This window comes from Ammospiza nelsoni, chromosome 1, assembly GCF_027579445.1.
Source record: "Ammospiza nelsoni isolate bAmmNel1 chromosome 1, bAmmNel1.pri, whole genome shotgun sequence".
Taxonomy (NCBI): Eukaryota; Metazoa; Chordata; class Aves; order Passeriformes; family Passerellidae; genus Ammospiza; species Ammospiza nelsoni.
The window spans coordinates 16,836,679-16,863,942 of record NC_080633.1 but is presented as its reverse complement, the minus strand read 5'-3'; the positions used below and the strand labels follow the sequence as shown (position 1 = coordinate 16,863,942).

Below are 27,264 nucleotides of genomic sequence, written 5' to 3'. Positions count from 1 at the left end.
TGGGCACATGGTGTGATTCTAGAGAATGGTGCTGTGCAGGGATGGGATCTGGACTTGATGGGTCCCTTCCAGCTTAGCTTATTCCATGATTCTGTGATTCTGTGAAAGTCAAACATGATAGAAACAGCTGCACCCTTCCCTTTGCCACACACCAAGAGGACATCTGAGGCAATGCCAGGAGCAGTGGCAAGCTTTGCTTTTCTGTTTTTCTCTCCTGGCAGTACCAGGATCATGGCTCTTCCAGGGCCGCTCCAAGGTCCTCAGTGTTCTTCAGAAATTATGCGTAAGACTTGTATAGCCTTAGTGTAGCTCAATTTATAGAAGTTTTTCTGTACATTGGAAAGTTGGGTGACTAAACACTCATCATTTACTCTCATCTTCAACCCCATACAGGGGACTCACCAGCAGATAAAGCCATCTCCTCCAGCCCCTAGAAGCCCTGTGAGGAATATGGCCCAAGACTTCCACAAAATACAGAGGTATGATGGAACCTGAAAGCCTCTGGAAAGATCCCTGAAGGAGGATCCGAGCTTGCTGGCTGCGGTCCCACTACTTGGCAGTGCCTTAGGAGGCAGGGTGAATTGTGCTCCACTGGCATGCTCTCTGACTGGCCCTGAAGGACTCCTCATGCCAGTGATTCCTCATTCACTCTTTGTGGTGAATCAGGGAGAGAAGGCAGTTCCCTGGCATTTCAGAGCATCCCCAGAGCAGTCACCAAGGCCTTTCCCTGGTGCAGGGCCCCTTTTGACTAATGCAGAACAATTCCTAAACTGTCTCCCATTGCTGGGGATGACACACAGGGTAAAAAGAAGGACTTTCTGAGCATTAAAAGTACGGCAAATTCCAGAAGCTTATGATTTTTTTAATAACCAAATCTGCTTTCTGTAATAGCAGCTCACGTTTGATGTGGTTGATCTCCACTGATGGATAATTTAGGTAGATAAAAAACATAATTCATCAAAACCAGGGAATATGATGAAAATCTCTGTGAGTAAAGAAATAATGAAGAAAGGGGTTTAAGCCTGCATAGCATTTCCCATAGCCAAAGCTAAACCCATTCTTCCTTTCACAGTACAGACATCTTATCAACCTCCTCCCTCATCTTCTCCTTCCAGCTCCTGGTACAGTGGCCACTTCACACACTTGTGTGTGGGTATCCAGGTCTAGCTGCTGTCCTTTGCCAAACTCCAAATTAAAACATAAGCCACCAAGTTATCAAATGTCCTCAAAATGGTCTGTGTTTTGTCCTGGGACTTGATCTCAGTCTCCCTGGTGGAATGCTTCACCTGGCATATGTATTTATGCATTTGGTCACCAGTGGAGGATATGAGGCTACCAAGTGAGAACTATAGCTCAGTGGCTGCAGCAGTTCTGTGGTGCTAGGAGAGTCTGCAATCCTGAGCCTGAGAAATATTCTAACTACTGAATTGAAAACTGGAGCTCCCCTTACTCAGTGGTTTATAAGAATTTGGAGTGCTCAGCTCTGGCAAATGATGTGACAGAGTAGGTGGGAGCAGATTGAGTTGGTGTCTTCATGTCAGACTCGGGTACAAAGTAGGTGCCAAGTAGCTCAGCATCATTAAGATGTGGGTGTTTTTACACATTCCCAACAGCAAAAGTCAGGCTGTACATACTCGCTCAGGAACTCACGTATCAGCTGAATACCCAGATCTCCACTGACATGTTGGGTGGCCAGAGGTGTTGCAGAAGTACATTTTTATCACAAATCAGCAGGACATAAAACCTGAAAGTGATGATTGCCCACCAAATCTGAGCTATCACCCCTCCCACACAAGTGGAGCAGCTTTGCCAAGGCACAAAAGTTAAAAAGAGATCACTTGCACTGGGCTCTCTGCTATGAGCACTGAGCTCCTGGATGGGCTGACTTCATCTCCTTCTCCACCTGGTTCCCCAGCCAAACATCCACACAGGGTAATGTAGGCAAATGTAGCCTGTGCTCCCAAAAAAATACAATGACCAAAGCTTTTCCCCAGCTGATGGACCTTCTCCAGGGACTCAGGTCTGTGAGTAGCTATGGCCTCCTCCTGCACTCCTCCAGTGTGGAGGATTTATCAGCATCAGGCCACGTTGTCATTAGCAGTCATTACTAAAACCTTGCTGCAGGCATTTTCATTGGGTAGGAGCTAAACTACTTCACACAACTATGTACCACGAGGTGTATGGATCAGAACAACTTTTCTGTTTCGTCCTTGCCCATCACAGGCTTGTGTCCCAGAACAGGGAAACCCTGACTATTACAGGAAACCAGAAATGCAAATGCCTAAGGACAGATAAATGAATATTTAATTCAAACCAGCAAGATGTTGTTTGCAGTTATTTATTTTACTAAAATGGTTACATATGTTGAAACAAAGAAGAGCAATAGTAATAATGTTTGTTTTTCCAATATCATAAATAATTACTGAGTTTTCATTAGCTGTTGGCTCAGCACTGATCATGACTTTCGTTATTTAAAAAAGACACACACATAATTCATCAGAATTTGTGTTTTCAGAAAACTCTAAAGCAGCAGTAGAAAAAAAAATAAATTAAAGGAAACAGTAACAAGAAATTAGGCCAAGTATTTCTTAAATTTAAAACCCACTTGATGTGTTTTACAGATTATTCTTGTGCTTTGATCATTGGAAAAGAGAACCATTAACTAGTTGTTTATACAACGGCTTGCCTTCTCCAGTTTTACTTCAGAGGAGTCCCCAGAAGTACCCTTTCTACATGACAAATTTTGTTGTTTATACCGACAAAAACACTGAATATTCCTAACAGAAGAGTTTGTCGAAACCATGAATTTATTGTCACAAAATATTTAATACCAGAATAACTTATAATAGTATGAACAAAAGTGAAGTATTAACTCTGCTATTAGTTATAAACTCACATTATTATGCCAAAATCCAGTAAAGTATTAAAAATTAATGTCATGGAATCTTAGACATATAATGATGCAAGTCAGTAAAACATACTTCAACTGTTCATACAGTCACAACATACATTTCTTGCTTGGCACTTTAAGTCAATGCAAATCAGCAATTTAGAAAACAAAGTAAAAATATATATGTACAAAATATTTTCATATCAAATAATTTTCATTGTACACTAAATAAAACCAACAACGTTATGTTACATCAAGAAGTTTCCTAAGAAGTCACACCAAGGCTGATATTTGCAATGTGTCTTGACTATTTTAGTGCAACTCAAACAGCCTCTATTTGCAAGTTAGTTACATCATTAGCATAGTCCTGCTTCCATTGATGTGGGAGTTCTGCCATTAAACTCAGCAGGAGCAGAACTGAAGTCTTGTCTTGTTCATTGATGGCTCACCAGAAAGAGAAGCAAGGAAAGGGATAAGTAGGAAAAAACCCAACAGGATACCCACAGGAAAAAATCCAAATCCTAGCAACAATCAGCTCTTTTCCAGTTTTCTGTAACAGATTCTCTATAAATTGGTTTTGGCTTTGCCACTGTTTATTCAAGCACTGTAAACCTCATTAGACTATTGTTATATGACTTAAGAATAACTTGTACACCTCCAGATAAAGTTTTAAAATAAACCTGGTTTTATGACAGTTATTAAACTCAATAGCAGTCAATTTTAGAGACATGACATTTAATACATGGTTTAGTATCTTCTTAAAACCTTCCTGTCTTAAATGCTGAGATTTTTCAATGTTTCAGTTCCTTCTTTAATTCTTGTTTGGGCTTTGATAGTTTGTATTACAGGCTTTTCTTACTGAAATGTGAAATGTCAATCAACTGTCGTCATTTATGCAGTACATACAAAATAAAAATGTTTAAACCACATTAAAGTAATAAGTTCCACCATGGAAACATTTCTGAATGGCACTATAGTTTTAGTTTTGTACAAGAAGAAACCAATTTTACTTCTATCAAAACTTCAGTAAGTCACCAGTAAAGCTTTAAAATTATAGAAATTCAACTTGAATTTATAACTAGTCTGACTAAAACCTTCTCAACTAGAAATCTTTAATGAGCAACACAGCATATGTATAAGTTCAAAATAATCTGAACAATTAACTTATTTCCTAAATTTGTGTGTTCTAGAGTATTGCACTTTTCAAAGGAATGGTTTTGGTATTTTAATATACTGCATATACAGGTAGGAAACATGCATAACAACCTTATCGTCACTTTGACAAAACGTACTGTACAATTTTTATAACACTGTTGATTAAAAAAAAAGAGAGTGAGAATGATGTAACAATTTCATTAAGACTCATCAATTTGTACAAGTCAAATAAGCACAAATCTCCAGGGCCTTCAGCAGTAATGTGTTTAGCCCTCGGCTGCTTAAGCCCACTTGGAATAATATACAAAGTTTAAGCATTATGGCATTGTCATTTTGAGGCATACCACTGTTGTACTATGCCCACGTTATAGCTTATTTTTTCAAAGCAAGGCACTTACTGTAATAGCAATGCAAACATCTTATGCGCACTTCGATTAACATAAAATAAGTTAATATTTTGATAAAAACAGGGTTTTTATAATTTACATGCCTTTTATAGAAGCAGTTGAACATTTCATTTAATACAATGAAAACATCTGAGTCAGAAGGGACCTCAATTTTTTTAACTGACCATTCTGTAAAAGGGGACCTATTTTCCACATTTTCCCCCTGTCTGTGAACCGCATTTTGCCGAAAACAAATCCTGTGAGGGAAATGTCTGTTTGACGTGAAAAAGAAAGAGGACCCATCCCTTAAAACTGCTGAACTAATGGCACTTTAACAGTCTTTACTTCTGATATATGTGATGATTTCTGAATGATGCAGCTGGTGGTTCCCTGCAGTTTGTCCTTCCCCTGGGCAAGGTTCGTTAGGGCCATGGCTGCGTTGATCTCCTTCCAGTACGTCTCGTCTTTGCTGGGTCCCCTTCTGTTCGCTGCACTAGATTCAAGCAATAATAAATATTTACACACACATCTTACATAGCTACATGGCGTCAGGAAAACTGTAATAGCAACAATAGTTTTGGAAAACTGTGAAGTCCCTTACTCACCTTTCACACTTATTTGGTCCATTCTCCAGATTTTCTGAAAACAGGAAAAGAAAAGTCTATTTTATTTTAATAGTTTTAAAAACAAGCATGTTCAGGGAATAGGCATATTGAAAAATAACCCAAGATTTATTCCAAATTTGCTACCAGATCTAAAAGAAAACCTTTGCTTTGACACACATAAAGGACCAGCTTCATGCAGGCATCTTCCTGGAGAAAGCTACACTGAAGGTGTAGCTGTTCCTGAAGGTTCACCCACATTTTGCAGGGCAATAGAGGAGCTCTTCAAAACATATTTATGTTTTGAATACCAAGGACATAAGGAATTGCAAAACCTAAAAATAAAAATCAGCTTCATTGCCTTTCAGTGAATGCCTTCTAGTATGCACTAAAAATAGGACAATTGATGTGTGTGGGATTCAGTGCTCCCCTTGCCCAGGCAGTGCCTCAGTCACAGAGGCAGCTGAGAGGGACACAAGGAACAAACACACCTGGTCAACAGCCCTCAGACGTGAAATTGCATCACAGGCATAAACTACACTTCCTCATCAAGAGTCATATTTGTTCATTCACTGAGTCCTCACGTCCCAGAGAAGCCAGAAATATTTACAGAAATGTATAAGCTTTATTCAGTGGGTTTGCTATCCTGACACAGAAATACATTATAGAGGAGCAAGAAGCTGATGCCCAACTGCAATTCCTATGGAAAACAGGTCAAACCAAAGAAACAGCAATGGTATGAGCACTAATGGCTACAAGACCCAAAAAGCCTCTAAACACAACATCAATCTCAAAAAGTAATGTACATCTTTGTGAGGCCAGATTCCCAAATAAAATCAACCTTACTGCTAGATTTCCGTCAGATTATTAATAAAAAGTTGATCTTCTTTAAACAGAGATCCAGTGGAATAACCCTTGGTAGCTCTTCCCTTAGGAGCAACCTTGCCCACCACAGCCAGCAGCCCATTGTCTCCTACAGGCAATAATTCAGCTCAGCTGCACTGCCCAGCACTTGGAGGTTACTGATGGAGACCACAGTTCCAATAAAGAGCCACAGGGAGACCAGCTGCAATTTCAGAGATCAGCTGTTTGCCTGTTTGATCTAGCAGGCCTCTATCCTTTTGAAAAACAGCTTTATAAATAAATGTTCCCAGGTGACCAAGATTTAAGTGTTGTTCAAAAATTGCACAGCTTAAATCAGTGTCTCTTAATATTTCCTAGAACCATGCTTGAATGGGATTCAAGAAGGGGAAGACCAGCCTATGCAGAGGAAGGAACCAAGGAAAAAAGAAACATTTGATCCATAAAGAGGTACTGGATTACACAAAAATCTCCTTCTTCACACTGTACTACACTATGAAGAATTCCTCAGCCCTGCTTCATTGTTTTTTCTAATTAGAGACAATTTTCAAGATGATGTTTAGGACTGAATAGATCAGTAGGTATAGAAATGGAAATGTCAAGTAATAGAGAACATCATGGCCAGAGCAAACCTGGCTATAAATACACCTCTCTCAAGCATCTGTCCGTTTCTTTTGCTGTTGGAAAATATTTCCTATGAACAAAAAAATTGCTTGTACAAACTTCTGAGGGAAGTAGGTGTGAATGGTGACACACATTCCAATTCCAGCGTTTATTTGAAGGAGTATTTGCAAATATTTTTTACTGGTGTTTAGCCAGCTCTCAAAGAAAGCATCTTGCCCATGGTATATAAAAGCTGTAGCAAAACTAAAAAATAAAATCCAGGAGGAAACAGCTGCCCATTCTTTAACTTTGCTGAAGATTTTTCCTGAATCACACATATTTTCTTATTCTGTTCAGATTTTATGGTTTTTTCAAACAAATAATTTATGTCAAAAAAACTCAAAGCTAGGTTAAAATAAAACCATCACTGATAATTTGCAAAGCTCTAGCTAATAACTGCTCTTGAAGCATGTTAGCACAATGAAGTCCGAAAATTCATAATTTCAAAGAAGGCCCTCTTTTTCTTGCCAAAAATCCTTTTCTGCTATACCAAACCTCTGACAGCATATACCAGTTTGCACTACCACAGCATCCAAGCAGCTCCCTTGTGTCTGAACAGCCTTTAGCAAAGGAAATAAGTAGTACCTTTTTTTTTTGGTTGGGGATAACCTCAGTGAGATAGACAAAGACCTTTCCTTATGCTGTCCTTGACATCTTGTCAGTCAAACCAACTTGATGTGACTCAAAGCAAAAGTGGGGTTCACTTCACATGCCATGAAAGTGCCATCTAAGTCACATAAATTTGTATATTTTTTTGTCTGGACTCCATTCATAAAGAACAGAGATGTTCCCCAAAAAGTGGATTCAGCCACTCTACTCAACACTGCAGCCCAAAATCCCTGTGTGCTGCTGCAAAGCCAAATCCCTGAGTCCTGTTCTGTGGCCCCTTCCTCACACTTTGTCCTTTGGACAGCATTATCATCCATGTGGATATGCTGAGAGCTGGATGGGGGAGGACCATCTCTCTCCTTTGGCTATTCAGTATATCAATGATTCATATCTATTTTTATATAGAGACATTAGACACTGCTAGTATAACTACAGCCTTAATGGCTTAGCTCAGCCTGGAAGAAATGCAGGCTACTCATGTCTGGCTCTTCAGTCCCCAGAGAAAGAACATAGATGACAAAATGTTATCAATCATATAAAAAAACCTGCAAAATTGTGAGTCTTACCCAATATTTTGCTTTTTCTTCATCTTTTGTAATCTATCTGCTCTGCCTCCAACTACTAATTAAAGATTTTGATAATTTGAAGCTTTTAATATTTGAGGTACCTTCACAAGAATTGCAAAGTATATTTCAACTATAAAATATTAAAAACTATAAGACTATTTTGGTGAGATTGCTCCATGAAAATAATCAAAGAATTGCACTCTCAAAATGGAAAGTGTTCACTTCTTTGACCATCACACAACACATCCCTAGATTTAATCTCTGAGGCAATTAGGAAATGGCTCTGGGGCTGGATAACCTCTGGAAATGGTGGTGAAAGGAATGGAAAAACAGTGGAGCATGCTGAATCTCACCAAGCAGCCTCAGCTGAGGACTCACCCCAGAGCAAGTGCTGATGGGCCCTCCACTCCTGACCCTCTCTCTACGACGTGAGAAGCAGCATTTTACCAACCTTGAGGTGCCAAAGTTGCACCAGAGCTGTTGTCTCCAGGCACTGTGGTTACCTTGAACCTCACGCACCTTTGGTGCCAGAACCTCTGGTCTCTTCACAAAGTGTGGGGCTCTCTCCATAGTCAGATCAAGGCAAGCTGTCACACAAATCTAAACCCCCACAGACTGGTCAAGCTTAGATCAGTGTCCCCAGTGACTCCTGGGAAAGCCAGCACTGATGAATTATTGTATTCCACAATTTTCCCAAGGCTCATTTGATAGGTTAAAAATTATGTTTACCCTACTACACACAGACATAAATACATTTTAACAGCATACAACTGGCCAGCACAAATAGTTTTCCTAAACAAACACCAGTAGTGCTCAATAGCATATTTAGTAATTGAAACCAGAAGAAGCTGCTGCTGAAGGTGTTTTGTAGCATCTCAGAATGGATTATGCTTCTTGTCAAAGGATGTTGGTAGGCTTTCAACATATATTGAGATTCTATAATAAATCTATTTAGTATTAAACCTCAGAAATACATTTTTGTTACATATTTGGAAATCACTTAAAACAGTGGTCATTTGCTCTGTAGCCAGAAAGTTTTAAACACTGTGAAAATAGAAACTGGATAATTTAAAATTAGGAGTTGTCATTTATACCTCATTTTCTGGTGCTTCATTCTGTAGCCATTCAGAGAATTGCTTTTGCCTGGCCAAGAATGTCTCATTCTGCTCTCAACATCCACCCCAAGAAACCAGCAAGGCAGGATATTTGTTCCCTCTTGTTTATAATAGGAAGTCACTATAAATCACCTACCAAAGGAATTCTGTATACCTTTCCATTAATATGAGTTTTCAGTATACAGTTTACTGTAGGGCATAGTGCCAAGAGTGTAGACACCAGACAATACCAGCTTTGTGATACAGCATGGTATTTTTCAGGACTCACATAATTATTAATAATATACATGGCATCTTTTTTTTTTACCATAAAATTTCTTCATAAATATTAACTCACTGATCCTGACAACTCTCTTGCAAGGTAGCCTGCTGTCCCATTTCAGCAGAGATGTAAATGAGACTCAGAAGTCAAAAGTCAAAATACTGCCTAGGCAATATTTTGACTATTTCAAAAGCATTCAACAACAGAGTTTTCCAGGATTTCTCTTATATTTAAAATGTTTTCCTTTGTTCTTCTGCTATCAGAAAGGACTAGCCAAAGAAAATGAAGCCTAGGGTTCTTGCAGGCAAACCAACCTTAAACTGCACAATAGCATCACATACCTCCAATTTACTATGTGCAAAGGCTCTCTGGTGACACAGCTTGCAGCATATTCAAACATTTCAGAACAACTCAGACCCTTACTGCTCGCTGCATCCAGACTAAGAATTTTTTTATATATCTGGACGACTTCAGGGGTGTGCTAAATAACGTTAATTACAGTTAGATGTTATCACTTGGATTTGAGGATTCTAAACTAAGCACTGCATGTGTGCAGTGATGAAGTACACCCCAAGGGAGCAGGGAAGGCAGGGCTGAGCCCTTATGCAGCACCAAGCAGCCTCACTTTGCTCCCCCACTCACCCTGCTGTCCAGCTGAGCCACAACAACTGGCTCAAACCCTGCTTTGTGTTATCAGGTAACACTGACAAAGCAAAGATGGCTTGAAACCAACAGGGGAAAGAATGTGTGAATGAGGGAATGAGACGGAGATGGAAGGGTACAGAACATTATGTAGTGGGGAAAAAATGGACATAGAAGTCAAGGCACAGTAGGTCAGTCTCACATGACCGTCGTATTTTTTGAAGCTACTTAAACATGTACAGATTCCTGGTGAATTACACATCTTCTAGCTTAAAATAGAGGGGGAAAAAAAAGAACTGCTGGCCTCAAATGGTGAATACTATAAAACATTTGTTGGTTCAATAAAAGGTCCTGTATAACTTATCTTCATTTTAAAATTGGCAATATTATTCAGTTGTTTCTCCCACTGCCACTCCTGAACTTTCTTTTGTTAGTTTTGGAGACTCTGGCTTAACATGTGTTGACCAGCATTTTCAAAACAAGCAAGAAGAGGAAAAAGAAGGAGAAACAGGAAATAAACCCAGGCAGCTGAAAGAAAAATGAACATTACATGTGTGAGTAAATTAGTGGGGAGATGAAGAATTTCTGTAGGTGACATACTCACGCACACCTTGATCCCAGTATTTTCCAAACCACAATTTCAGGGTGCATAAGACTTTCAGATCTCTGTTTCCCCAAGAACAAAGTTGGCTTAATTCGAGTTAATACTCCTGTGCTCTTCTGCACTGACACAGCTCCTTTACCCCTGAAGGATCCCAAAGTAAACTGTGAACCACACAACACCACTGATATTCACCCACATCTGGGGAGGGAATGTGGCTTAGCCCAGGCTGCTCAGCAGTGCAAGGGAGGGGAAACTGTAGCCCAAAGCAGCAGGCCAGGGCTCTTATAAAAAACGTCATTTAATCTTGGTGCAAAAACTACAGTAATGTTTTGAAGAACAAGAAAGCCTCAGCTTCTCTAGCTAGAATTGGAGGAAGAAGGAACTGGCCATCCCATATTTACACTTGCAGCCTCCCATTTTGAGCCTAATGTAAACAGACAAATGAGCCTGTAAAACTGCTCAGCCAGAGACCCACACTACCACAGGCTTTCCACACACAGGCAGGGCTCATCCCACCCAGCACCGAAACTCCTAAAACCCTTTTCCTTTTGCACCATCCTCCCAGGTTCCTCAGGGACAGCAGACCAATTAAGGATGAATTATGAAGAAGTGCAGACAGGAAAGCTCATGCTGGAAGAGACTCCAAACCACAGAGTCTCCTACATAAATATTCCCCAAACACGCCCTGGCAGCCTGATCTCCTGCAGACCCCAGGCCACCTCCACATGGGACCCCTTCAGTGTTGCCCCTTGTGAGTCCCCTCCTGCCCCAAAGCAGGTCCTGGGCTGGGAAGGTCAGCGTGAAACCATCTGGTTGGGGCTGGCAGCAGTCATGCAGCAGAACCTTTAGGTGGAGGAATGAAAGCCCCTGCTGGAGTTTCAGGTGACCTGTGGCTGCAGACACAACATGGCAGTGTGACCTGGGAGAGGGCAGGATACCAATCACAGCTGGTCCCATCTCAGGGGTGTACTGGATTTCTACTGACAAAGATTTATTGCCATGTCCTTTAGCTGGGTGGGAGGAGGAAAGCTGTCAGAAACCTGCAGGAATGAGCTGTGGGCCCAGGCTCTAGAGAAAGCTCCTTTTCAGCAAAGCTTTATTTTACCACTGCTCTCTTTCTTCCAGGAGGAGGTTACAGAGCAGCTTGTAATGAAGTCACCCCCACAACCCTGTTACCTCACTCCTTTGGCTTCCCAGGGACACCAAGTATAACAACTGACCTGTCATCAGCTGTTATGTCCTTTCAGATGAACAAACTTCATAATGACAATTTATGTTCACAGTAACCACTAGAGTGAATATTTTTGCCTGCTCACCCAGTGGGTTTTTTCTCAGGAACAGCTATAGCTCTGGTCTGACATCTTCTATTAAGATCCATATGGTGGGTCTTGCCAATGTTAGAAACATCCCTTTTCCATTGTGCCCCAGACTAAACCTTTTCTCTGAAAGTACTTCCTTGCAATTTGTTTCTTGCATCAAACTTCGCATATAAGCTTTAACTGTGAAGGACTGCTAACAATCAAGTTTTTTGCTGAATATCTGAGCATCCAAAGACTTTTTTACATTGTGCAGCCTGGAGCCTGCTGCAGTGGGAGTAGGCATCTAATTACATTTTAATACATGTGATTTTTATAAAATGAGTGTACATGCCCACAGAGACTGTGATAGCTGTATTTTATAAATAATAAAAGAGAACTGAGTTTGCAAGTCTATATTAATATTTGCATTAATAAGTGCACTGAAAGCCCCACATAATAGTTGGCTTGGTGCAAATGGTCTTAGAGTCTTGAATTATGCACGTGAATATAAGAATTTATGAGTTAGCAAAATAGATAAAAAACTGGTGTAAATCACTTCATTGTTCAGGCTTGTCACAGCTGACTCCAGGTTTCCACTGACCAGTGACAATGTGTTCTCCTTGGTGAGATTCAGGGCTCTGTGGGAGTCTTGTTTTCTTAGCCAGACCTTAGCAGAGCCTATAATAGGAGCTGGGGCTGTGAGTGTTGAGGTGAGCTGTTAACAAAATGATGGTTATACGGTTTTATTTTCTTTACAAGTTTGCTGCAAAGCTGGCTGAAATACATTTTTTTCTCATTGAGTTGGCATGTTCCTCATTGAGTCGTGCAATGTTGTCAGATTCCTTGGTGATAGTCTCCCACATGCATTTCACAATGCATAAAGGAACATCTGACCTAGGCTTCTTCTCTCTGTGTGTGTGTGTGTGTGTGTGTGTGTGTGTGTGTGTGTGTGTGTGTGTTATTTGGGAAGGTATTTACAACACGTGCTGTGCTGACTCATCAGGTGCAGTGGTCTGCCCTTCTGTTGCAAACCATTGGGGGTTAACACTGAAAACCACATTAGGCAGCAGGTAAGGGGGAGGGTGAAATAAAGAAAAGAGGGAAAAGGAGAAAAGGAAGAGAAAAAAGAAATAAAGGAAAGACTAGATGTTACCAAAAAAAAAAAAAAAAGGAGGAAAATTACAAAATGGCAAATGAAGATTCACCAGGAAAAATAAGAGTAAGGAATATAAAGGGAGAAAACATGTCACTATATAAATTTTCTTTATTTTTAATACAAAAATATCCTTCTCCCACCCAGGAAAGTTGCTGTTGTGCAGGCAGTCACGTTCAGTCTTTCATTCTGGATCTAAAGATTTTAATTGGGAGCTTTTAAAGACTAAAATAAGGCTTTAAAAATAAAAAGCTAAAGTCAAATGCAGCCAGGGTAAGCACTATTACACTCCAGCACAATTGTTTTTCATTAAAAAAGCAGGGTGAAAGAGAGGGTTTCAAAGCCATATTTCAACCCTAGGCTGACACGACAGCAGTAAAATCTGATTTTGTTATGCTAGTTGGCTGTGGGTTTGGGAGCAGACCCTATATACGCAGTGTAATGTTATGATATGAATGCACACACACAGGATATTTTCAGAAGCTTCTTGCAGAATTTAGAGGAACGTGCCACCCATTCCTGCAGCCCTGCTTGCAGGAGCCAGCTCCTCTCCTGCTCCTGGGAGCCAAGCATATGCTGTACAAAGACAATTTAAATTACAAGGTGCTGTATTTTCAGGCAAGTGGAGGAACTTCTCAGTAGATGTCAGAACTGATTTCCATGGTCTGTTTAGCCAGAAGCATGGAGTAAAGAATGAGTGAGTGTCTGAGAGACAAAAATCAGTTCCTTTCACTCACCTGTAAGATAAAGAAATTACAAATATGGTCTCTTTAAACACAGCTTCTTCCACCCGCTGCATGGGGTACTGAAATGTGCACAACACTTACCGCAGAATCATGGAATATCCTGAGCTGGACCTACAAGGATTATTGAACTCCAGCTCCTGGCCCTGCACAGGACAGCTCCAAGAATTACACCACGAGCCTGAGAGCATTGTCCAAATGCCTCTGGAGCTTCAGCAGGCTTGGGGCTGTGACTGCTTCCCTGGAGAGCCTGTCCCAGTGCCCAGCCACCTAGGGGTGAAGAACCTTTTCCTAATATCCACACAAACTACCACTGATACGTGTGCAAATACTGAACCCCAGGCAGCTCAGCAGTGTCCCAAACCTACTGTGCTGTGGGATCATAAGCTTACAAATTCAAGGAGCTTGTAAGAAAAGTGCATCAGCAGGGCTCCAGCAATCAAACAGCTATAAAAATGACTGTAAGCTGAAACCCTCATGGTAACCCAGACAACTGTTGCACAACAGATCCTGTAAATCCAGGGATTACATGTGAAATTTAAGATTGTTTATATCTCCAAGGAGATATAGATATTTTCAAATATATACCTACCTGTATCTGCTTCTACATTATGTTTGCATAGAAATGGGAATGGCTCAGCATTCTGCCTTCACACTAGGTATATTATGAGATACAGCAGTACAGTCACATATGGTATTTTCTGTGGTCACCACTTCCTGCAGGCACATGGCAGAGTTGTGCCAGGCTGAACCTGCAGCAGTCAGTGACACCTTTCCCTGCACAACCTCAGTGCCATGACACAGCAGCTCCAAGGCTGTTGCTTGAAGAGGACACAAGAAGAGAGAAGACAGATGGACTTAACACATTGAGTACATCCTGTTAGGGGCTGACAGTCTCTCTGCTTGTGCTACAGGTTAGTGTGGGGCTCAATAAGTCATTCTAACTAACCTTCTCATAGGTGCTACAGTACATTCCCTGGTCTGAGAGAACATTCTCTGCCTTGAGAGCATAGGCTTTCCACTTCAGCATGGCTGAGTACTCACAGGTGCAAATGAGGTAAACAAGAGTGTTCCTTTGCATGCATAAAAAGCCATGAAACCTTGAGCATCCTCAAGGTCTTACGCAGCTAAAATTACTTTAAATTGTAATTATTTGATGCCTTACTTATCCATTTGTGAAATCCAACAGATGTCTTATGAAAATACCTTTATTAAACTTTGAAAAGGGCCAAATAGAATGTATCAAGTGGCACTGAACAGCACATCATGAAATCATCCTGTCCTGAGAGGAGCTCAGCTACATTCATGCTGTGGCTTTGGTGGTATAGAACCAGCAGTGAGCAGCCAATGAGGATTTAAGATAAGTTTTGAGACATCTTTCAAACTAGGCCAGGTCATATATGTCAGAAAAGTACCTCTTTCCTCATCTAGCTCTAAATGTGATGGGAACCCCTTTATTCAGCATCCTGAGGGATAACAGCAACATACACAGAAAGCTTAAGTCACACACCTCCCTGACCATATACAGAATAATCAGCACAAGGAAAGTGCTGAGTGAGCTGCAGGGGAAGGAGCTGCCTGTGGATTATTCCCATCTCCAGTTGAACAAAAGTGATTTTAGTGTTTGACAGTATTATTTCTGAGTCAGCTCTTCAGTTTTGTTTCCTCTGCTTTCCCTTGTGAAGCTATTGCAGTCTTCATGCTCCTGCTTACCACAACTTGCACTATTATTATTTCCATTACAGGATTTCTTCCCAAACCTAAATATTCCCAAGCACCTTTTAAACAGGCCCTCAGAGATCCTAGTAAATTGGGAGGCCTATCAAGAAGGGCTGTGTTTTCAGTTTTCCTATTCACTGAGTGAGTGACAGCCAGTGCACTAAAAGGCAGAAGGCTCTTGGAGCAGAGCATCATGCCCAGAGCTATTCAGGAAGATGTGCCTATTTGCCAAGAGCTTCTGTACTCAAAACATCATCTTGTGTTTAAAATGGTTTGAGTCCTAATGCAGTGCAATTCCAGTAACCCTGCAGAAGAATCATTCTAAGAAGAGCTCAAAGCCTGTCTGGGCTATCATGGAGATTGGTGCAGTGGAACAAATCAGCCACACTGGACTTGAATTCTCAAGGAGCAGCTGAACTTTAACACTGCAGATACTCACGAATTGGAAGTTTTAAGTCCCTTTCACAGCAGAGCCTTTGCCCTAGACTGATGAGGCTCCTGGACTCTGAAGGAGCACGTGTGGGAGGTCCTGAAACAGTAGTAGGCCAGTAGTTAACATTGCAGAGGCCTTGGATGTCAACAGCTTTGTGGAAGAAGATGAAATTGCTTCTCTGGCAAAATGTATGAAACCGTCTGTGATAACAGCAATGAGAGTGAGGATGACTGAACAAATATTTGCACTGAATGCCTTGTCAGGACAGAGAAATTGCTACTGATATGATCTTCACTTTCAATGTTACTGCTTCTGACAGTCTTACAGACCTTGCAGATGTTTATTGGCCACTAAATCATTCTTCAAGAATGTTGGCTCTGTTCCCCAACCTGAAGAGCCTGAATGTGAAGGGGTTTGTTATTCAGCACACACACTGCTGCTTTTGGAGACAGTGATTTTCAAGAAACCAGCAGGGAAGCACTGTCACTGATAACAGGACGGGGGCTGGGCTCAGATTCCCTGCGCCCCAGGCCTCAGGCTGAGTAAATGAGCAGCAGTAGCAGCAGGCATGGAGCATCCATCCACGTGGCAGAGAGCAGCGAGCTGTGACAGCAGCGCATAATGGACCTGCATGGCAGCAAAACCGCAGAGAGACAGCGCTTACAGCCACCCCGACCAGACATGCTGCCTGCTCCTCTCGGTACAGCACAACTGCCCGGCTCTCAGAGCCTCTGTGGAGCTGCAGAGCAGCTCTGCTCTGCTCCTCTCCTGCAGGACACGCTGCAGAACAACGAGGCGCATTCACAGCCTTTGCCATTCAGCTCAGCAAGAGCTGCTCGCAAAGCTGAGCCGGGGAGGACCCCGAGCCGCAGCATCTCACAGCAAACAGATTGGCTTTCAAACAGGGTTTTTGAACTACGGGCAACGTGCTCAGGCTGTTTCTCCGAGTGAAGAAGACGATTTTCTGAGATCATTGCAAACACTTCTCACCTGAAAAAGCTACACTAGCCGCTGTACCTAAACAGGCACCGGACTAAAATAGTATTACTAATAATTGTGACAGTAATAATACATATCTTTTAAATAGTGAGTAATAAAAAGTAATCCATTCCCTTCATACTATACAATTATTTTGTAATAAATTTATTAATAAAATGTCATAATACAAATATGAGTTATCGATGCACAGTGTATTATTACCACAGGAAAAATATACTGTCCATAGGTATTGAACATACTTCTCCCAAAAAGGCATCAACACATTGACCAGTGAATGGGATCTAAAAGCAGTTAAAGCCAATAGCTTCCTCTAAACCCTAACTGAATTGCTGGCTATCAGCTTCCAAGATAAAAGACAATGCTATCTAAAGTAGCCCTTGTAACATTTTTCCTCAAAATAGGGTGAGTGCTGTTTAAAAATATCAGGTTGGTGCAGACATAAGATGCTTTAAAAATATGTAAGACAGTTGCAGAAGGTGATAATGTCATATATACTTTGTTTTACATTAGCTCATATGTGGTTTTCTGGAAGCCAGGAGACTTTTGCCAGGGAATTCTCTCCTGCAACAGTTTGCCATATCAGACTTAAAACACACATATATATTTATGGTAAAGCCATATGGTATTTATGGTTAAATCAACTGAAATACTTCAAAAATATAAATTTTGCTTAATTTGGAAGGTCTATAAATCAAAACCAGCTCAGAAGCTTTATTAGCATTATAAATAATTGGTCTTTCTTCATTTTACCATAAATAAAAACAAAAAACAAAACAACCCCTAAAAATTCTTCACCCAACAAGGTTTGCAATGGGAAACTGAGCTACAGATGTGTGAATAAAAAATTAGAAAATACCAGCATTCATAGAACAATTCCTTACACAGATGCAGTTGGAAATCACTATGAACTTTTTGTTCAAGGAGCAATTAAATTAACTTCATCTCAGAGTAATTCACACTTATGGAATTTGTTAAGGTGTCTTCCCTAATCTACTTAGATGTTTTCCTAAGGGTAAGCAGGATCTGCAACAGTCATACATTTGTACAGATAGCCTTGCATTCTCACCTGCCTTTTAAGAATTAAGATCCTGAATTTCTACTTCTATAAAGAAAACAACGAGACATGAAGCCATGGCTCCAGACATAAAGAACATTTATATTTTTTAGGAAATAACTGTGGTAAAAGAAAGTGAGATCCTTTGATCCCTCTAACACAGTTCAACCCTAGGCTTTGAGCTTTTGAACAGAGGATAAGAGGAGGACTCAGCAGCCATGCAAGCCAGGCAGCTACAACACAAAGTCTTTAAGCTCTGTGAACTGTTTCATGTTTTTTAATTAACTTGCTGCTATTATTAGTAGTACTTCTGTTTCCACTTTTATAACAAGAAAGGCTTTTTCTTTAATTTTGCAAGAACTTTTTATTTTTGCCCCTGAGCCAAAGCTTTCCCATAGAACAATTGCCTATACATCACAGTCTGTGAAGTTTATGGGGCTCTGCAAAGCAGACAGAGCAAATCCCATGTGTGGACAGTGCCTGAGTTCCTGCCCACTGTCCTTCTCCAACAAAGGACAAACAGACCTTGCATCACCAGCAAATGCTGTATTTGATAATATGGATTCATCAGGATGCACAAAATTCACCCTAGTTGGGTGGGACCCACATGTTACTTCAGACAAACAAACTAGAGAGGTGTTGGCAAAACCAGCCCCTCCAGCAGCCCTGGCAGTGGCTCACCCAGCTCTTAGGCAGGTCTTGGTGAGTGCTGGCAGACACCATCAACCCCAGCTGAGGCTCCAGGTTGAGCAAATATTTTAAAAATTCTCTCTGGATAGCACATCCCAGGAAACTGCTGTCTCAGGTAGTGCTGGGATCTCTCGCTGGTCAGAGTGACCCCCAGAAATGTTAGAAAGTCTCTTTTCCCAGCCTGGCACTTGAAGAAGGAGTCAGAGCTCTTCAGTTCTCTGTCTCAAGATTGTTTATTGTTCCTTATCAGCCAAATTGTTTCTCCTGTCCAGCTGAGGTCTGTTCAGCACGACAGTCCAGGCACTCTCCCTGCCCCTGGGGGAGTGTTATGTCTTTATACTAAAAACTACATATACAATATTTACAATTCCTTTCCAATACCTATCACCTACGTTAGACAGTGAGCTTCTACTCTAAAACAATCTAAAAGTGCCAACGTCACAGCAGAAGATGGAGGCCAAGAAGAAGAAGGAGAAAGGCTGGACACACCCACATTCCTCTATCTTGCCCCCTGAACCCCCATTCTAGAAACCTCAAAATCTACCTTGTGATAATTTCACCATTATTCTACCTAAACTGTTGTGGCTTGCTGATCTTCATATAAGGTTGGTAATTTGCTCCATGGGTCATAATCAAACCCACAGGTGTTTTGGGCTCTGTGCCAGGGTCTCTGAGCCCCCTGGCAGGGGTCCTGGCAATCCAGGACAGCCAGAGGAATTTCCTGGGTTCCCACAAGGTAGGAGCATCCTGAGAGCTGATGAAAGCAACCTGAGGGCTGCTGACCACCCACAGCCCCATCTGCAGCAACACCCACCCTTCCTCTCACACCTCCAACACAGCTGGCTGCCTCAGGCTGTTAAACACAAGGTGAGTTCTGCTCCTAAGCTCTGCAATTGGTGCTTGCCTTGCACCCTTCAAACACCCAGAGGCCCACTTTGGGGCTTAGATGACACCTGCCCCTTTCCTTTATTTTGTTTTTAATAAGACTCTTTAGCCTTTGTGGAGAAGCAGAGATTCCAGATTCCAGAATACAAACCAGGACACTGACACTGTGAATATCCACACCCTTAGACCCCAAGGAGGACCTAACCAGAAGAAACAACAGAGTGTCTAAAACCCTGGCATCAAGGACTTTTCCATATTATTTTGGTTAACATTAAGATGCCACATTGCTCAGATAGAGCAACACCCTCTGCTTTATTTGTGAAATCTGCATTTCAGTAGAGAGAACAAAACACAGGAATGTTCAGCCATAATTAGTGATTGCAATTCTCAATCAGAATTGCTTCTCAATTGTGTTGTCATCTTTTCTGTCACATCTATCTTTTTCCACTTCCTCCCCACTTCCAACTGGATCCTCATTTTATTTTCTCTGCTATGATAAGGGAAGAGAAAACTGAAGCAGGAAGAGATCTTTCAAAAAACATCCAGGACTACCTGTTGGGATGGCACCGGGCTTGCCAAAGTCACACTGCAGCAACCATCAAATACGAGGAGCAGTGCATGTTCAGCTGCTGGCATTAAACCCTTGTTCTGTAAGAATTGGGTAGAAATTGGTAATTGCTGCCTGCCAAAGAGGCAGATTGGGAAGAATGACTTGTGAATATGAAGCACAAAGACATTGATAAAGTTTCCCCTGGCCACAACTCTGTGCACATGTCCTACTCCTGAGTTTGGTATGTAAGCTGGTTTCCATACAGCATTTAAAATGGAAAAAAAAAAATCCCTTTGAAAGAAGCGCCTTGAAACACAGATATTGGCAATGGATGACACTCACTTGCTGTAATTACTGAAAGACAAATTTTTGATCAGGACTCCTATTTGAATTCTCTCCAAACCCTCTCTGAGCTCCAAATGCTGTGACCTTTAAAGTCAAGGGAGCAAAATGTTCTCTGTTTTAATGACTGGTACTGTAAAAGCAGAAAATCCACATTAAAACAAAGATTGAAATTGTACTGTTCGGCTATAAAATCAGACTAGTTTCTTTTTGGGTATCAGAGAAAAACAGGGTCTGTACAAAAAATTTAGAAGGATACTAAGCTTTAGAAAAATAGGCAAAAGTTATAAAAAGGAGTCTTATGTTTTCAAGGATGATGAAAACAGTACTAAATATGTAATGGCGTAAAATCTACTGCCTGAATTCTACATTTACTTGTATGGAACACAAAAAAGAGCATTTATGTTTCAAGCAAACAATAGAAAATTTTCTTTGATGATGACGTTTCAGATGAGTTTACAGCTCTAACTGTTGTTCCTGTTCTCATAGATATATGCAAGAAACTCCTCTGTACAAAACATCCCTACTTTCCAAACGAAAGAAAGGATGCCCTCCTTTGGACAATCATACCCTTTTCATTTATTTGGACAAAAATATTAAAATTAAACAGAACAAATTTTCAGTCAACACTTGTTAATTTGAAACACTAAAAATTCTCCCATATTGAAAGCAGATTGCTCTGAAAAAACATTCATTTTCAAGGTCATAACAGTGCTGGCAGAACTCAAAAAATTGTAGTCCAACTTGCTTGTGTTCAGCTGTGTTTACTTAGTCTCAATTTGACAAAAGTCTGCCTCTGATTATACATAGCAGTCATCTGCCCACAGATAAATAGATATTACACAAACACTTGGAGAGAATGACATTTGGCTACCATTATTTTTGGAATAATTTACCCTGCATCCTGAACTTAAAACACCAAAATGATTCATAATGGTTTCTGGACCCAAGTATTTCCATTTAATAAAAAAATTTACCTCTATGACCTTTGTGGACTTTATATTGTGCATGTTGCTGGATAATAAAAAAAAAAAAAAAAAAGAAAGAAAAAAAGGCAATTTATTGTTAAATATTCTGGTTTCTTAGTGTATTTACCCAGAATTCAGACCCAAGTCAGTGGCAAACCTGGTGTGCTCATTGCCTCAGCTCAGAGGCTGCAGGTGCAGTGCAAAGGGCTCAGGGTGCTGCTGGGGAGGGGGCTCTGACTCTCTGACTCAGCTCCACAGGACATCCCACCCCATCAGCACCTGCAAGCCCAGGGGCCCTGCTCAGCCCTGCAGAACATGCACCTGCAGTGGGAGCCCACACTGGCAGAAACCACAACAGCACTGCCTGAGAGAGAAATGGGCTTTCTATTTCAAGTGCTCCCACCTCAAATGTAAACTTAATAGCTCTCTGCCTATTATTTGTAGGAGGGAAAATTAATACATACTGGATGCCAAAGTGAAATTTTGTGTTATCTGAGGGAAATAGTTGTTTCGTGACATCTATGGAATAACTTATATTTTAAAGGAGAACTGCAGTATTTCTCTGATGTGGATAGAAATTTTGTCCAGTTAAAGATACTACTCGGTCTAGGGTATTTTGTGTTATAAATTATCCATGAATAAGGCAAAATCTTACGAATAAATTATAGTCCCTACTCTCATTCCTTCCCTGATGCCTCTTCCTAATTCTCTCCCCCTTCAAGTAATGCTCTGTCAGTTCCACAACCTCAACTACCCCAAACCATATTTTCCACATCACACACTAGCAGTATTGAGGGCTATTCAAAGTCCATGAGGTATACTGTTACTGCTGCACATTTAAAGTGGAAAATGGTTCCAGAGTGTGCTGATAGATGGAAGAATAAAGCCTGGACCCAACAGAGTCAGATTAGTTTCTGTAAAGTTAGCATGATTTCAAAAATATCTCTTCAATTAGAACACCAAAATTAGGAAAGTCCCTGATGCAATAGGAACCATATGTGTTTGATATACCCGGCTTCTCTAACATAACATCTAAATACTCCATTTAAAGAAAATTAAGAGGCTTGTTTACAAAGAACTAGTTTATGTGTTTACAAGACTAAGCTGAATATTTTTAGATGGAACAATTAAATACAAGTAATTTCCCCTCGTTTTCCCTTGTTTCATGAAGGAATATTACTACAAAGAAGGAATATTTTTTTCAATGTGGACAGCTGGAGGTACAGAAAACAGATTTCTGTCACGTGGAACAAATGCAGCAAATTCCTTCTTTACAGGGTGTTTCCTTACAGAGATTAAGTATTAGTGTTCATTACACTCATTCAGAAATGTGCTAATGACTGTGACCCAAAGAAGAGTTAATTCAGATGGAATCCAGGAAAATGAGGCAACACACAAACCTCATCAGCAGTCCAATCACATGACAAAATGCAAAGCATCTCCAAAGCCACTGCCTGCCAAAAAAAGAAAGGCTGCTGCAAGAAAAATACTTTCACAGCTTGATATCTGGGTCTTGTGACTGCTATCCAAACAAGGAGTAAAAGTGGTACTATATAATGTGGCAGGGTAAACAGAACCACCCACTCACCATCACCAACCATGTTTTTATTTCAGATACATTCTGTTTCTTTAAAAAATGATGGGGGAAAAGGAAACAAAACCTTTTGTTGAACTTGAAAATTATACGTGTAATTATCAGATCTGGCATGACATATTTTAGGTTCATATGTACCATGAACTGTATAGGAATGCATGTTTTGACATACAGGATCAAACAACCAGTCCATCCCAGGTGATGTCCTTTCTACTCTACTGACAGATGCTCATCTCAGAGGAGCACAAAGACACTGCCCCAGCCAACCATGCATTAGGTTAAAAAGATTTTTCTCTTTAATGTACAGATGATGACTTGAAAAAATTTCAAAGAGAATATTTGATTTGAAAAAATTACAGAAAGCAGCAGACCTAAAAGAAGTTAAAACTTTCAGGAGCACTGGGCCAAGGAAGCCTCCACACTTGGCCAAATTGTCTCACAGTAGCCTGAAAACTACTTACAGTTTTCAAAACAGGTCTTGGTAGAATCCGCCAAAGTCTGGATTGGGTATGATTAAGCCAAAGTATGAGAAGTATTCTATACTTTTGTGTCCAGCTTAGTCAGGGATTGCAGATGCACCAAGAGACTGGGAAATTAATAACCACACACCTCACACAGATGCCTCCATCACTGCCACCACTGCCACTAACACTGGAGCATTTCCCAGTCCCAGACTAAACTGTGTTTTTGCCCTAAGTTATGGAGCAACAGTTTGGATTAATTTGCTTTGTATCCTAAGCAAGGTCGTACCCTTTCCTGGAAGTGCATTTCTTCTTAGCCTGTGTAACATGGAAAGAAATGCCAAGACACCACAATTGCACTCAAAGGTTCCTTCCAAGAAGAGTGGCAGTGTCTTGAATGCTTATCTACCCTCATCTCTCAAACACATTGAAAATGAAAATATCAAACTTCTAATTTTTGACTTAAAAATGCAGATATCTCCTTCCCTTCTCTAATTTATTCTAGAATCCTTTCCTGTTACACTCCAGATTCCTACCATTATTTCCATAACTGCTTCCTCAGTATTTTATCTTCTTGCCTTCATCCCTTTGATCCCTTTTCTTTCCTTTTTGTTCTTGTCCTTAATCTCACATTCCCCTTTCTGCGTCCTCTCCCAACACTATCTTCTCTTTACAATCTTCCAAAACTTTCTGCTCTTTATTTTCCTATCTGTATTTATTTCCTGGCTCTGAGTTTTCTTTTTCCCTTAATTCCCTATCCTTTCTTCTATCTTTTCCCTCCTAGAGCTAAAATCATACTCCAGCCGCAACCTACCTGAAAAGAGAGTTACATCTTTTAAGTCCATTGTCAGGACTAAAGGGATGGAAAATATCTCAAAAAGAGCTAAATGACTATTCCAGTCACTGTCCTGGACAAACAAGTGTAACTCCCATCAACAGCTGGAGGAGTTCAGCACCTGAGTCAAGTTATTTCCCATTTGCCACCAGTGACTGTTTGGCGTGGGAGTCCTGTGATAGCAATCTGTCCTCACACTAGGGCACGGAGACAGACAGAATTTCATGCAGTGCCTGCAGGGTGTTGGTGATGAGAAAAACAACTCTGATAATGTAAGTCCTTTCTTCACTCTTAACTAAGAACATAACCTAACTCAAGTGAAAACTGTTGAAACTTAAAAAGTAAGGAAGAGACCTGTATAAATATGGAGACAGCTATGCACCACTTCACCCCCGTATTCTGCTGGATCTCTAACAAAATACCAAAACATCACAAGAAAAGTTCCTTGCATGGCATGCATTGTGTAATCAGTATCACTAGTAATGAAAGTCTTACTCTTGGCTTCAAATAAAGTGGTGTAACATCCTGTCAAAGGACAGAATTACCACACAAGCAATTAGGTCAAGAGGATAAAAAGACTAAAAAGCATTCGCTCCCTGAAATTCTTGAGATCTGCCCATTGAAGCAGTAATGTTTGCTTTTCAAGACAAAACAAGCTAACAGAAACATGCAGTAGAAATCATCTTTATGGCCAACACTGCAGACAAATTACTGGGGAACACTCTTGTTTTTCATGGTGAATAAATTGCCCCTGTAACACTCCCCAGTCGAAAGACCAGTTGGTGCTGCCTGGATGAGCTGGAGCTGTCTTGTGCATGGCTCAATCCAATTTGCACACTAGATCTTACAAAACTTTCTCTGTTTTCTTTGTCTCACTCTTTTTATATTGCTTCTGGTGGTTTTCTCTGTGTGTTTTTGTTGCTGCTTGCTTCCCACCCTTACCACTCTCCAACTGCTTGCTGGGCAGGCACAGCAATTCCATGTAAGGAACGCAGGAAAGAGAAGCATTCCTTGATTTTTCTGTGCGCAGTAACTTGCACGACATTTGATCATAGACAGAGATTAAGTCATTCATGAATAGGGCCCAAAGGGAGGAACAACTCCAGAAAAACAACCCTCCTCACTGTTAGTGAAGCATCCAGGACTCCACAATCGTTACTGCCACACTTACAGCTCATAGCCGATCTGGCAAAGCAAGGAATCCAACTGCAGGCTCTGTGGTTTAAATAAAATGTATCTACAGCAGCTTGGATCAATGTTTAAAAATGTTCCATGTTGGTTTAGTCCAAGGGCAAGCTTTTAAAATTAAAAGAAAACTTTGGCTTTAATTGCAGATTAAAAGTGAAAGTTGTTTAAAAAGAATGCATATTCTAAGAACAGTAATAGAAATTATTTAAAATTTAAAACTCATTTTTCTCTCTCCCAGAGTGTGACAAGTCTCCTTGTAAATATTTAAAACACAACTTTCAAAGCTATTAATTTGTGGACAATATTTAGGGTGCTTCTGCCTTGCTGTTGTGAATCTTTGGCAGAGCTCAACTTTTTCCTACATTTATACTTTCAATCTAAAATAAGTGTCAGATTTTGATTCATGTTACAGTGGCCAAAAAATAACCACAACTGTAACTTGTACCTCCTTTTCTTCCCCTAAATTTTGTCACCACATATGTGTGATGCAGCAGATGTCACCACCCTGTACATAAATGAAAAGGGTTTATTCCAGAGCAGCTACAAGCAATGTGATCCCACAGTGGTTAGGTGCTACAATGGAGAAGCTGCTGCTCTTGGGATGATTTTTAGCAACAATTGCCCATCTGAAAATCATTAGTGCATAGCAGTGGATTTTCCACATGTTCATATGCTGGACAAGCAGGTTGCCCTTGAAGTATGGTTCCCTGGGGGAAGAAGGAAAACCTAGAGAAAAGTATTCTATTGTCAGATCACGGTTTCACTAGAGCCAGACAAAAATATGGTCAAGCATTCACTGGGCTGCTCTGCTGGCAAAACGATAGGGTAGCAAAATGGAGACAGCTAATGAGGAAGGCAAAGAATGAACCTCAGGAAGAAGACCTTAAAGGAGTACAGATTTTTTTTTTTTCATTTAAAAATTCAAAAATAGGGGTAAACATGCAAATGTAATTACTTTCAGATTACTGACCTTTCTTTTTATAAGGTCAAAAAGGTTTAGAAAGGGTAGTATTTTCCAATAAAATATGTCATCTTTTAATTCAGCTGTGTTTGAAGCACCAATAAGAAAGCATTGAAAGAGCCTAAGTTAAAAAGTGTGGGATTCTAACTAGGCTGTATTTGTTACTTAATGCCCCATTAATCGATAATTTGGCTTGAAGAAGGAAAAAAAAGTTGGCAAAAGGGAATGGAATTCTTTAGCTCCTTGTTTTACTTAAGAAAAATTCCCAATGGGCTTCACTTAAACAAAGAACTTTAGTTTTCCACTGGAAAGACAAAAAGAAAATCTTGGTCTAGCATGTCCTGCCACATGCTTTAACTACACAGTAAAAGAGTATGTACTTGGATCCCAGGCACATTTCAAAAGTGTAGTATTTATTAGCTGCTCTGTTGCCAAGTTCCACTATTATCATTTTATTATAACTAAGGTATATTTTTACTAACTAAATTATATTTAGGTTTTTAGTTTAAGCATTTGAAGGTCTTGGAGTGTCACGTACAGATGACATCCAATATATCAAAGGCCTTTGTTGATTTTCTCCCTCCTCTCCTCTCCAAACAGTTGCCCTGTATTTGTGAACTCGGTGTGTCTGATTTACCTAGCCCATATTCCAGCTGGAAGATGTGTGGGGGCCAGGGGAGCAATATCCAGAGCAATATCCTTGGACGGAGCAGAGCTCACCAAGGACGAAGCTGAGCCCCGTTAGTGGGTAACCCACATGACCCTCACAGCCTGAGGGGCAGGACAAACCCATCTCTCCCAGCTACCTCCTTCACACACCTTGCTCCAACACTTCCCTCTCACCCTTTGGCCAGCTCACCCAGACCTGGCTTTTTTCTGAGACCTCCTGTTCCCAGCTGGGCCGGGGGCTGGAGTTGCTGCATGGTGGGACATGGGCTCCCCATGGGCCAGTGGCTCGTGGGGAGTTTGCCTCAGAAGACCTGTCTCCTGTACCTTCTGTAAAAGGATTTTTCGTCCTGTGGGGAGTGTGGAGCCA

The 27,264-nt window shown here is 40.7% G+C and overlaps 1 protein-coding gene across 1 annotated transcript in view; it reads right to left on the bottom strand.

Annotated features, from left to right (window-relative positions):
• Window positions 1-2,322: 2,322 nt before the first annotated feature.
• Window positions 2,323-27,264, bottom strand: part of MKX (mohawk homeobox) — a 49,730-nt gene continuing 24,788 nt past the window's right edge. Inside the window, exons 6-7 of the mRNA XM_059488657.1 lie at window positions 5,037-5,070; window positions 2,323-4,924 (exon numbers count right to left, since the gene is read on the bottom strand). Coding sequence (XP_059344640.1) covers window positions 4,738-4,924; window positions 5,037-5,070 — 221 coding nt within the window. The 3' untranslated portion in view covers window positions 2,323-4,737. The remainder of the gene's footprint in view (window positions 4,925-5,036; window positions 5,071-27,264) is intronic.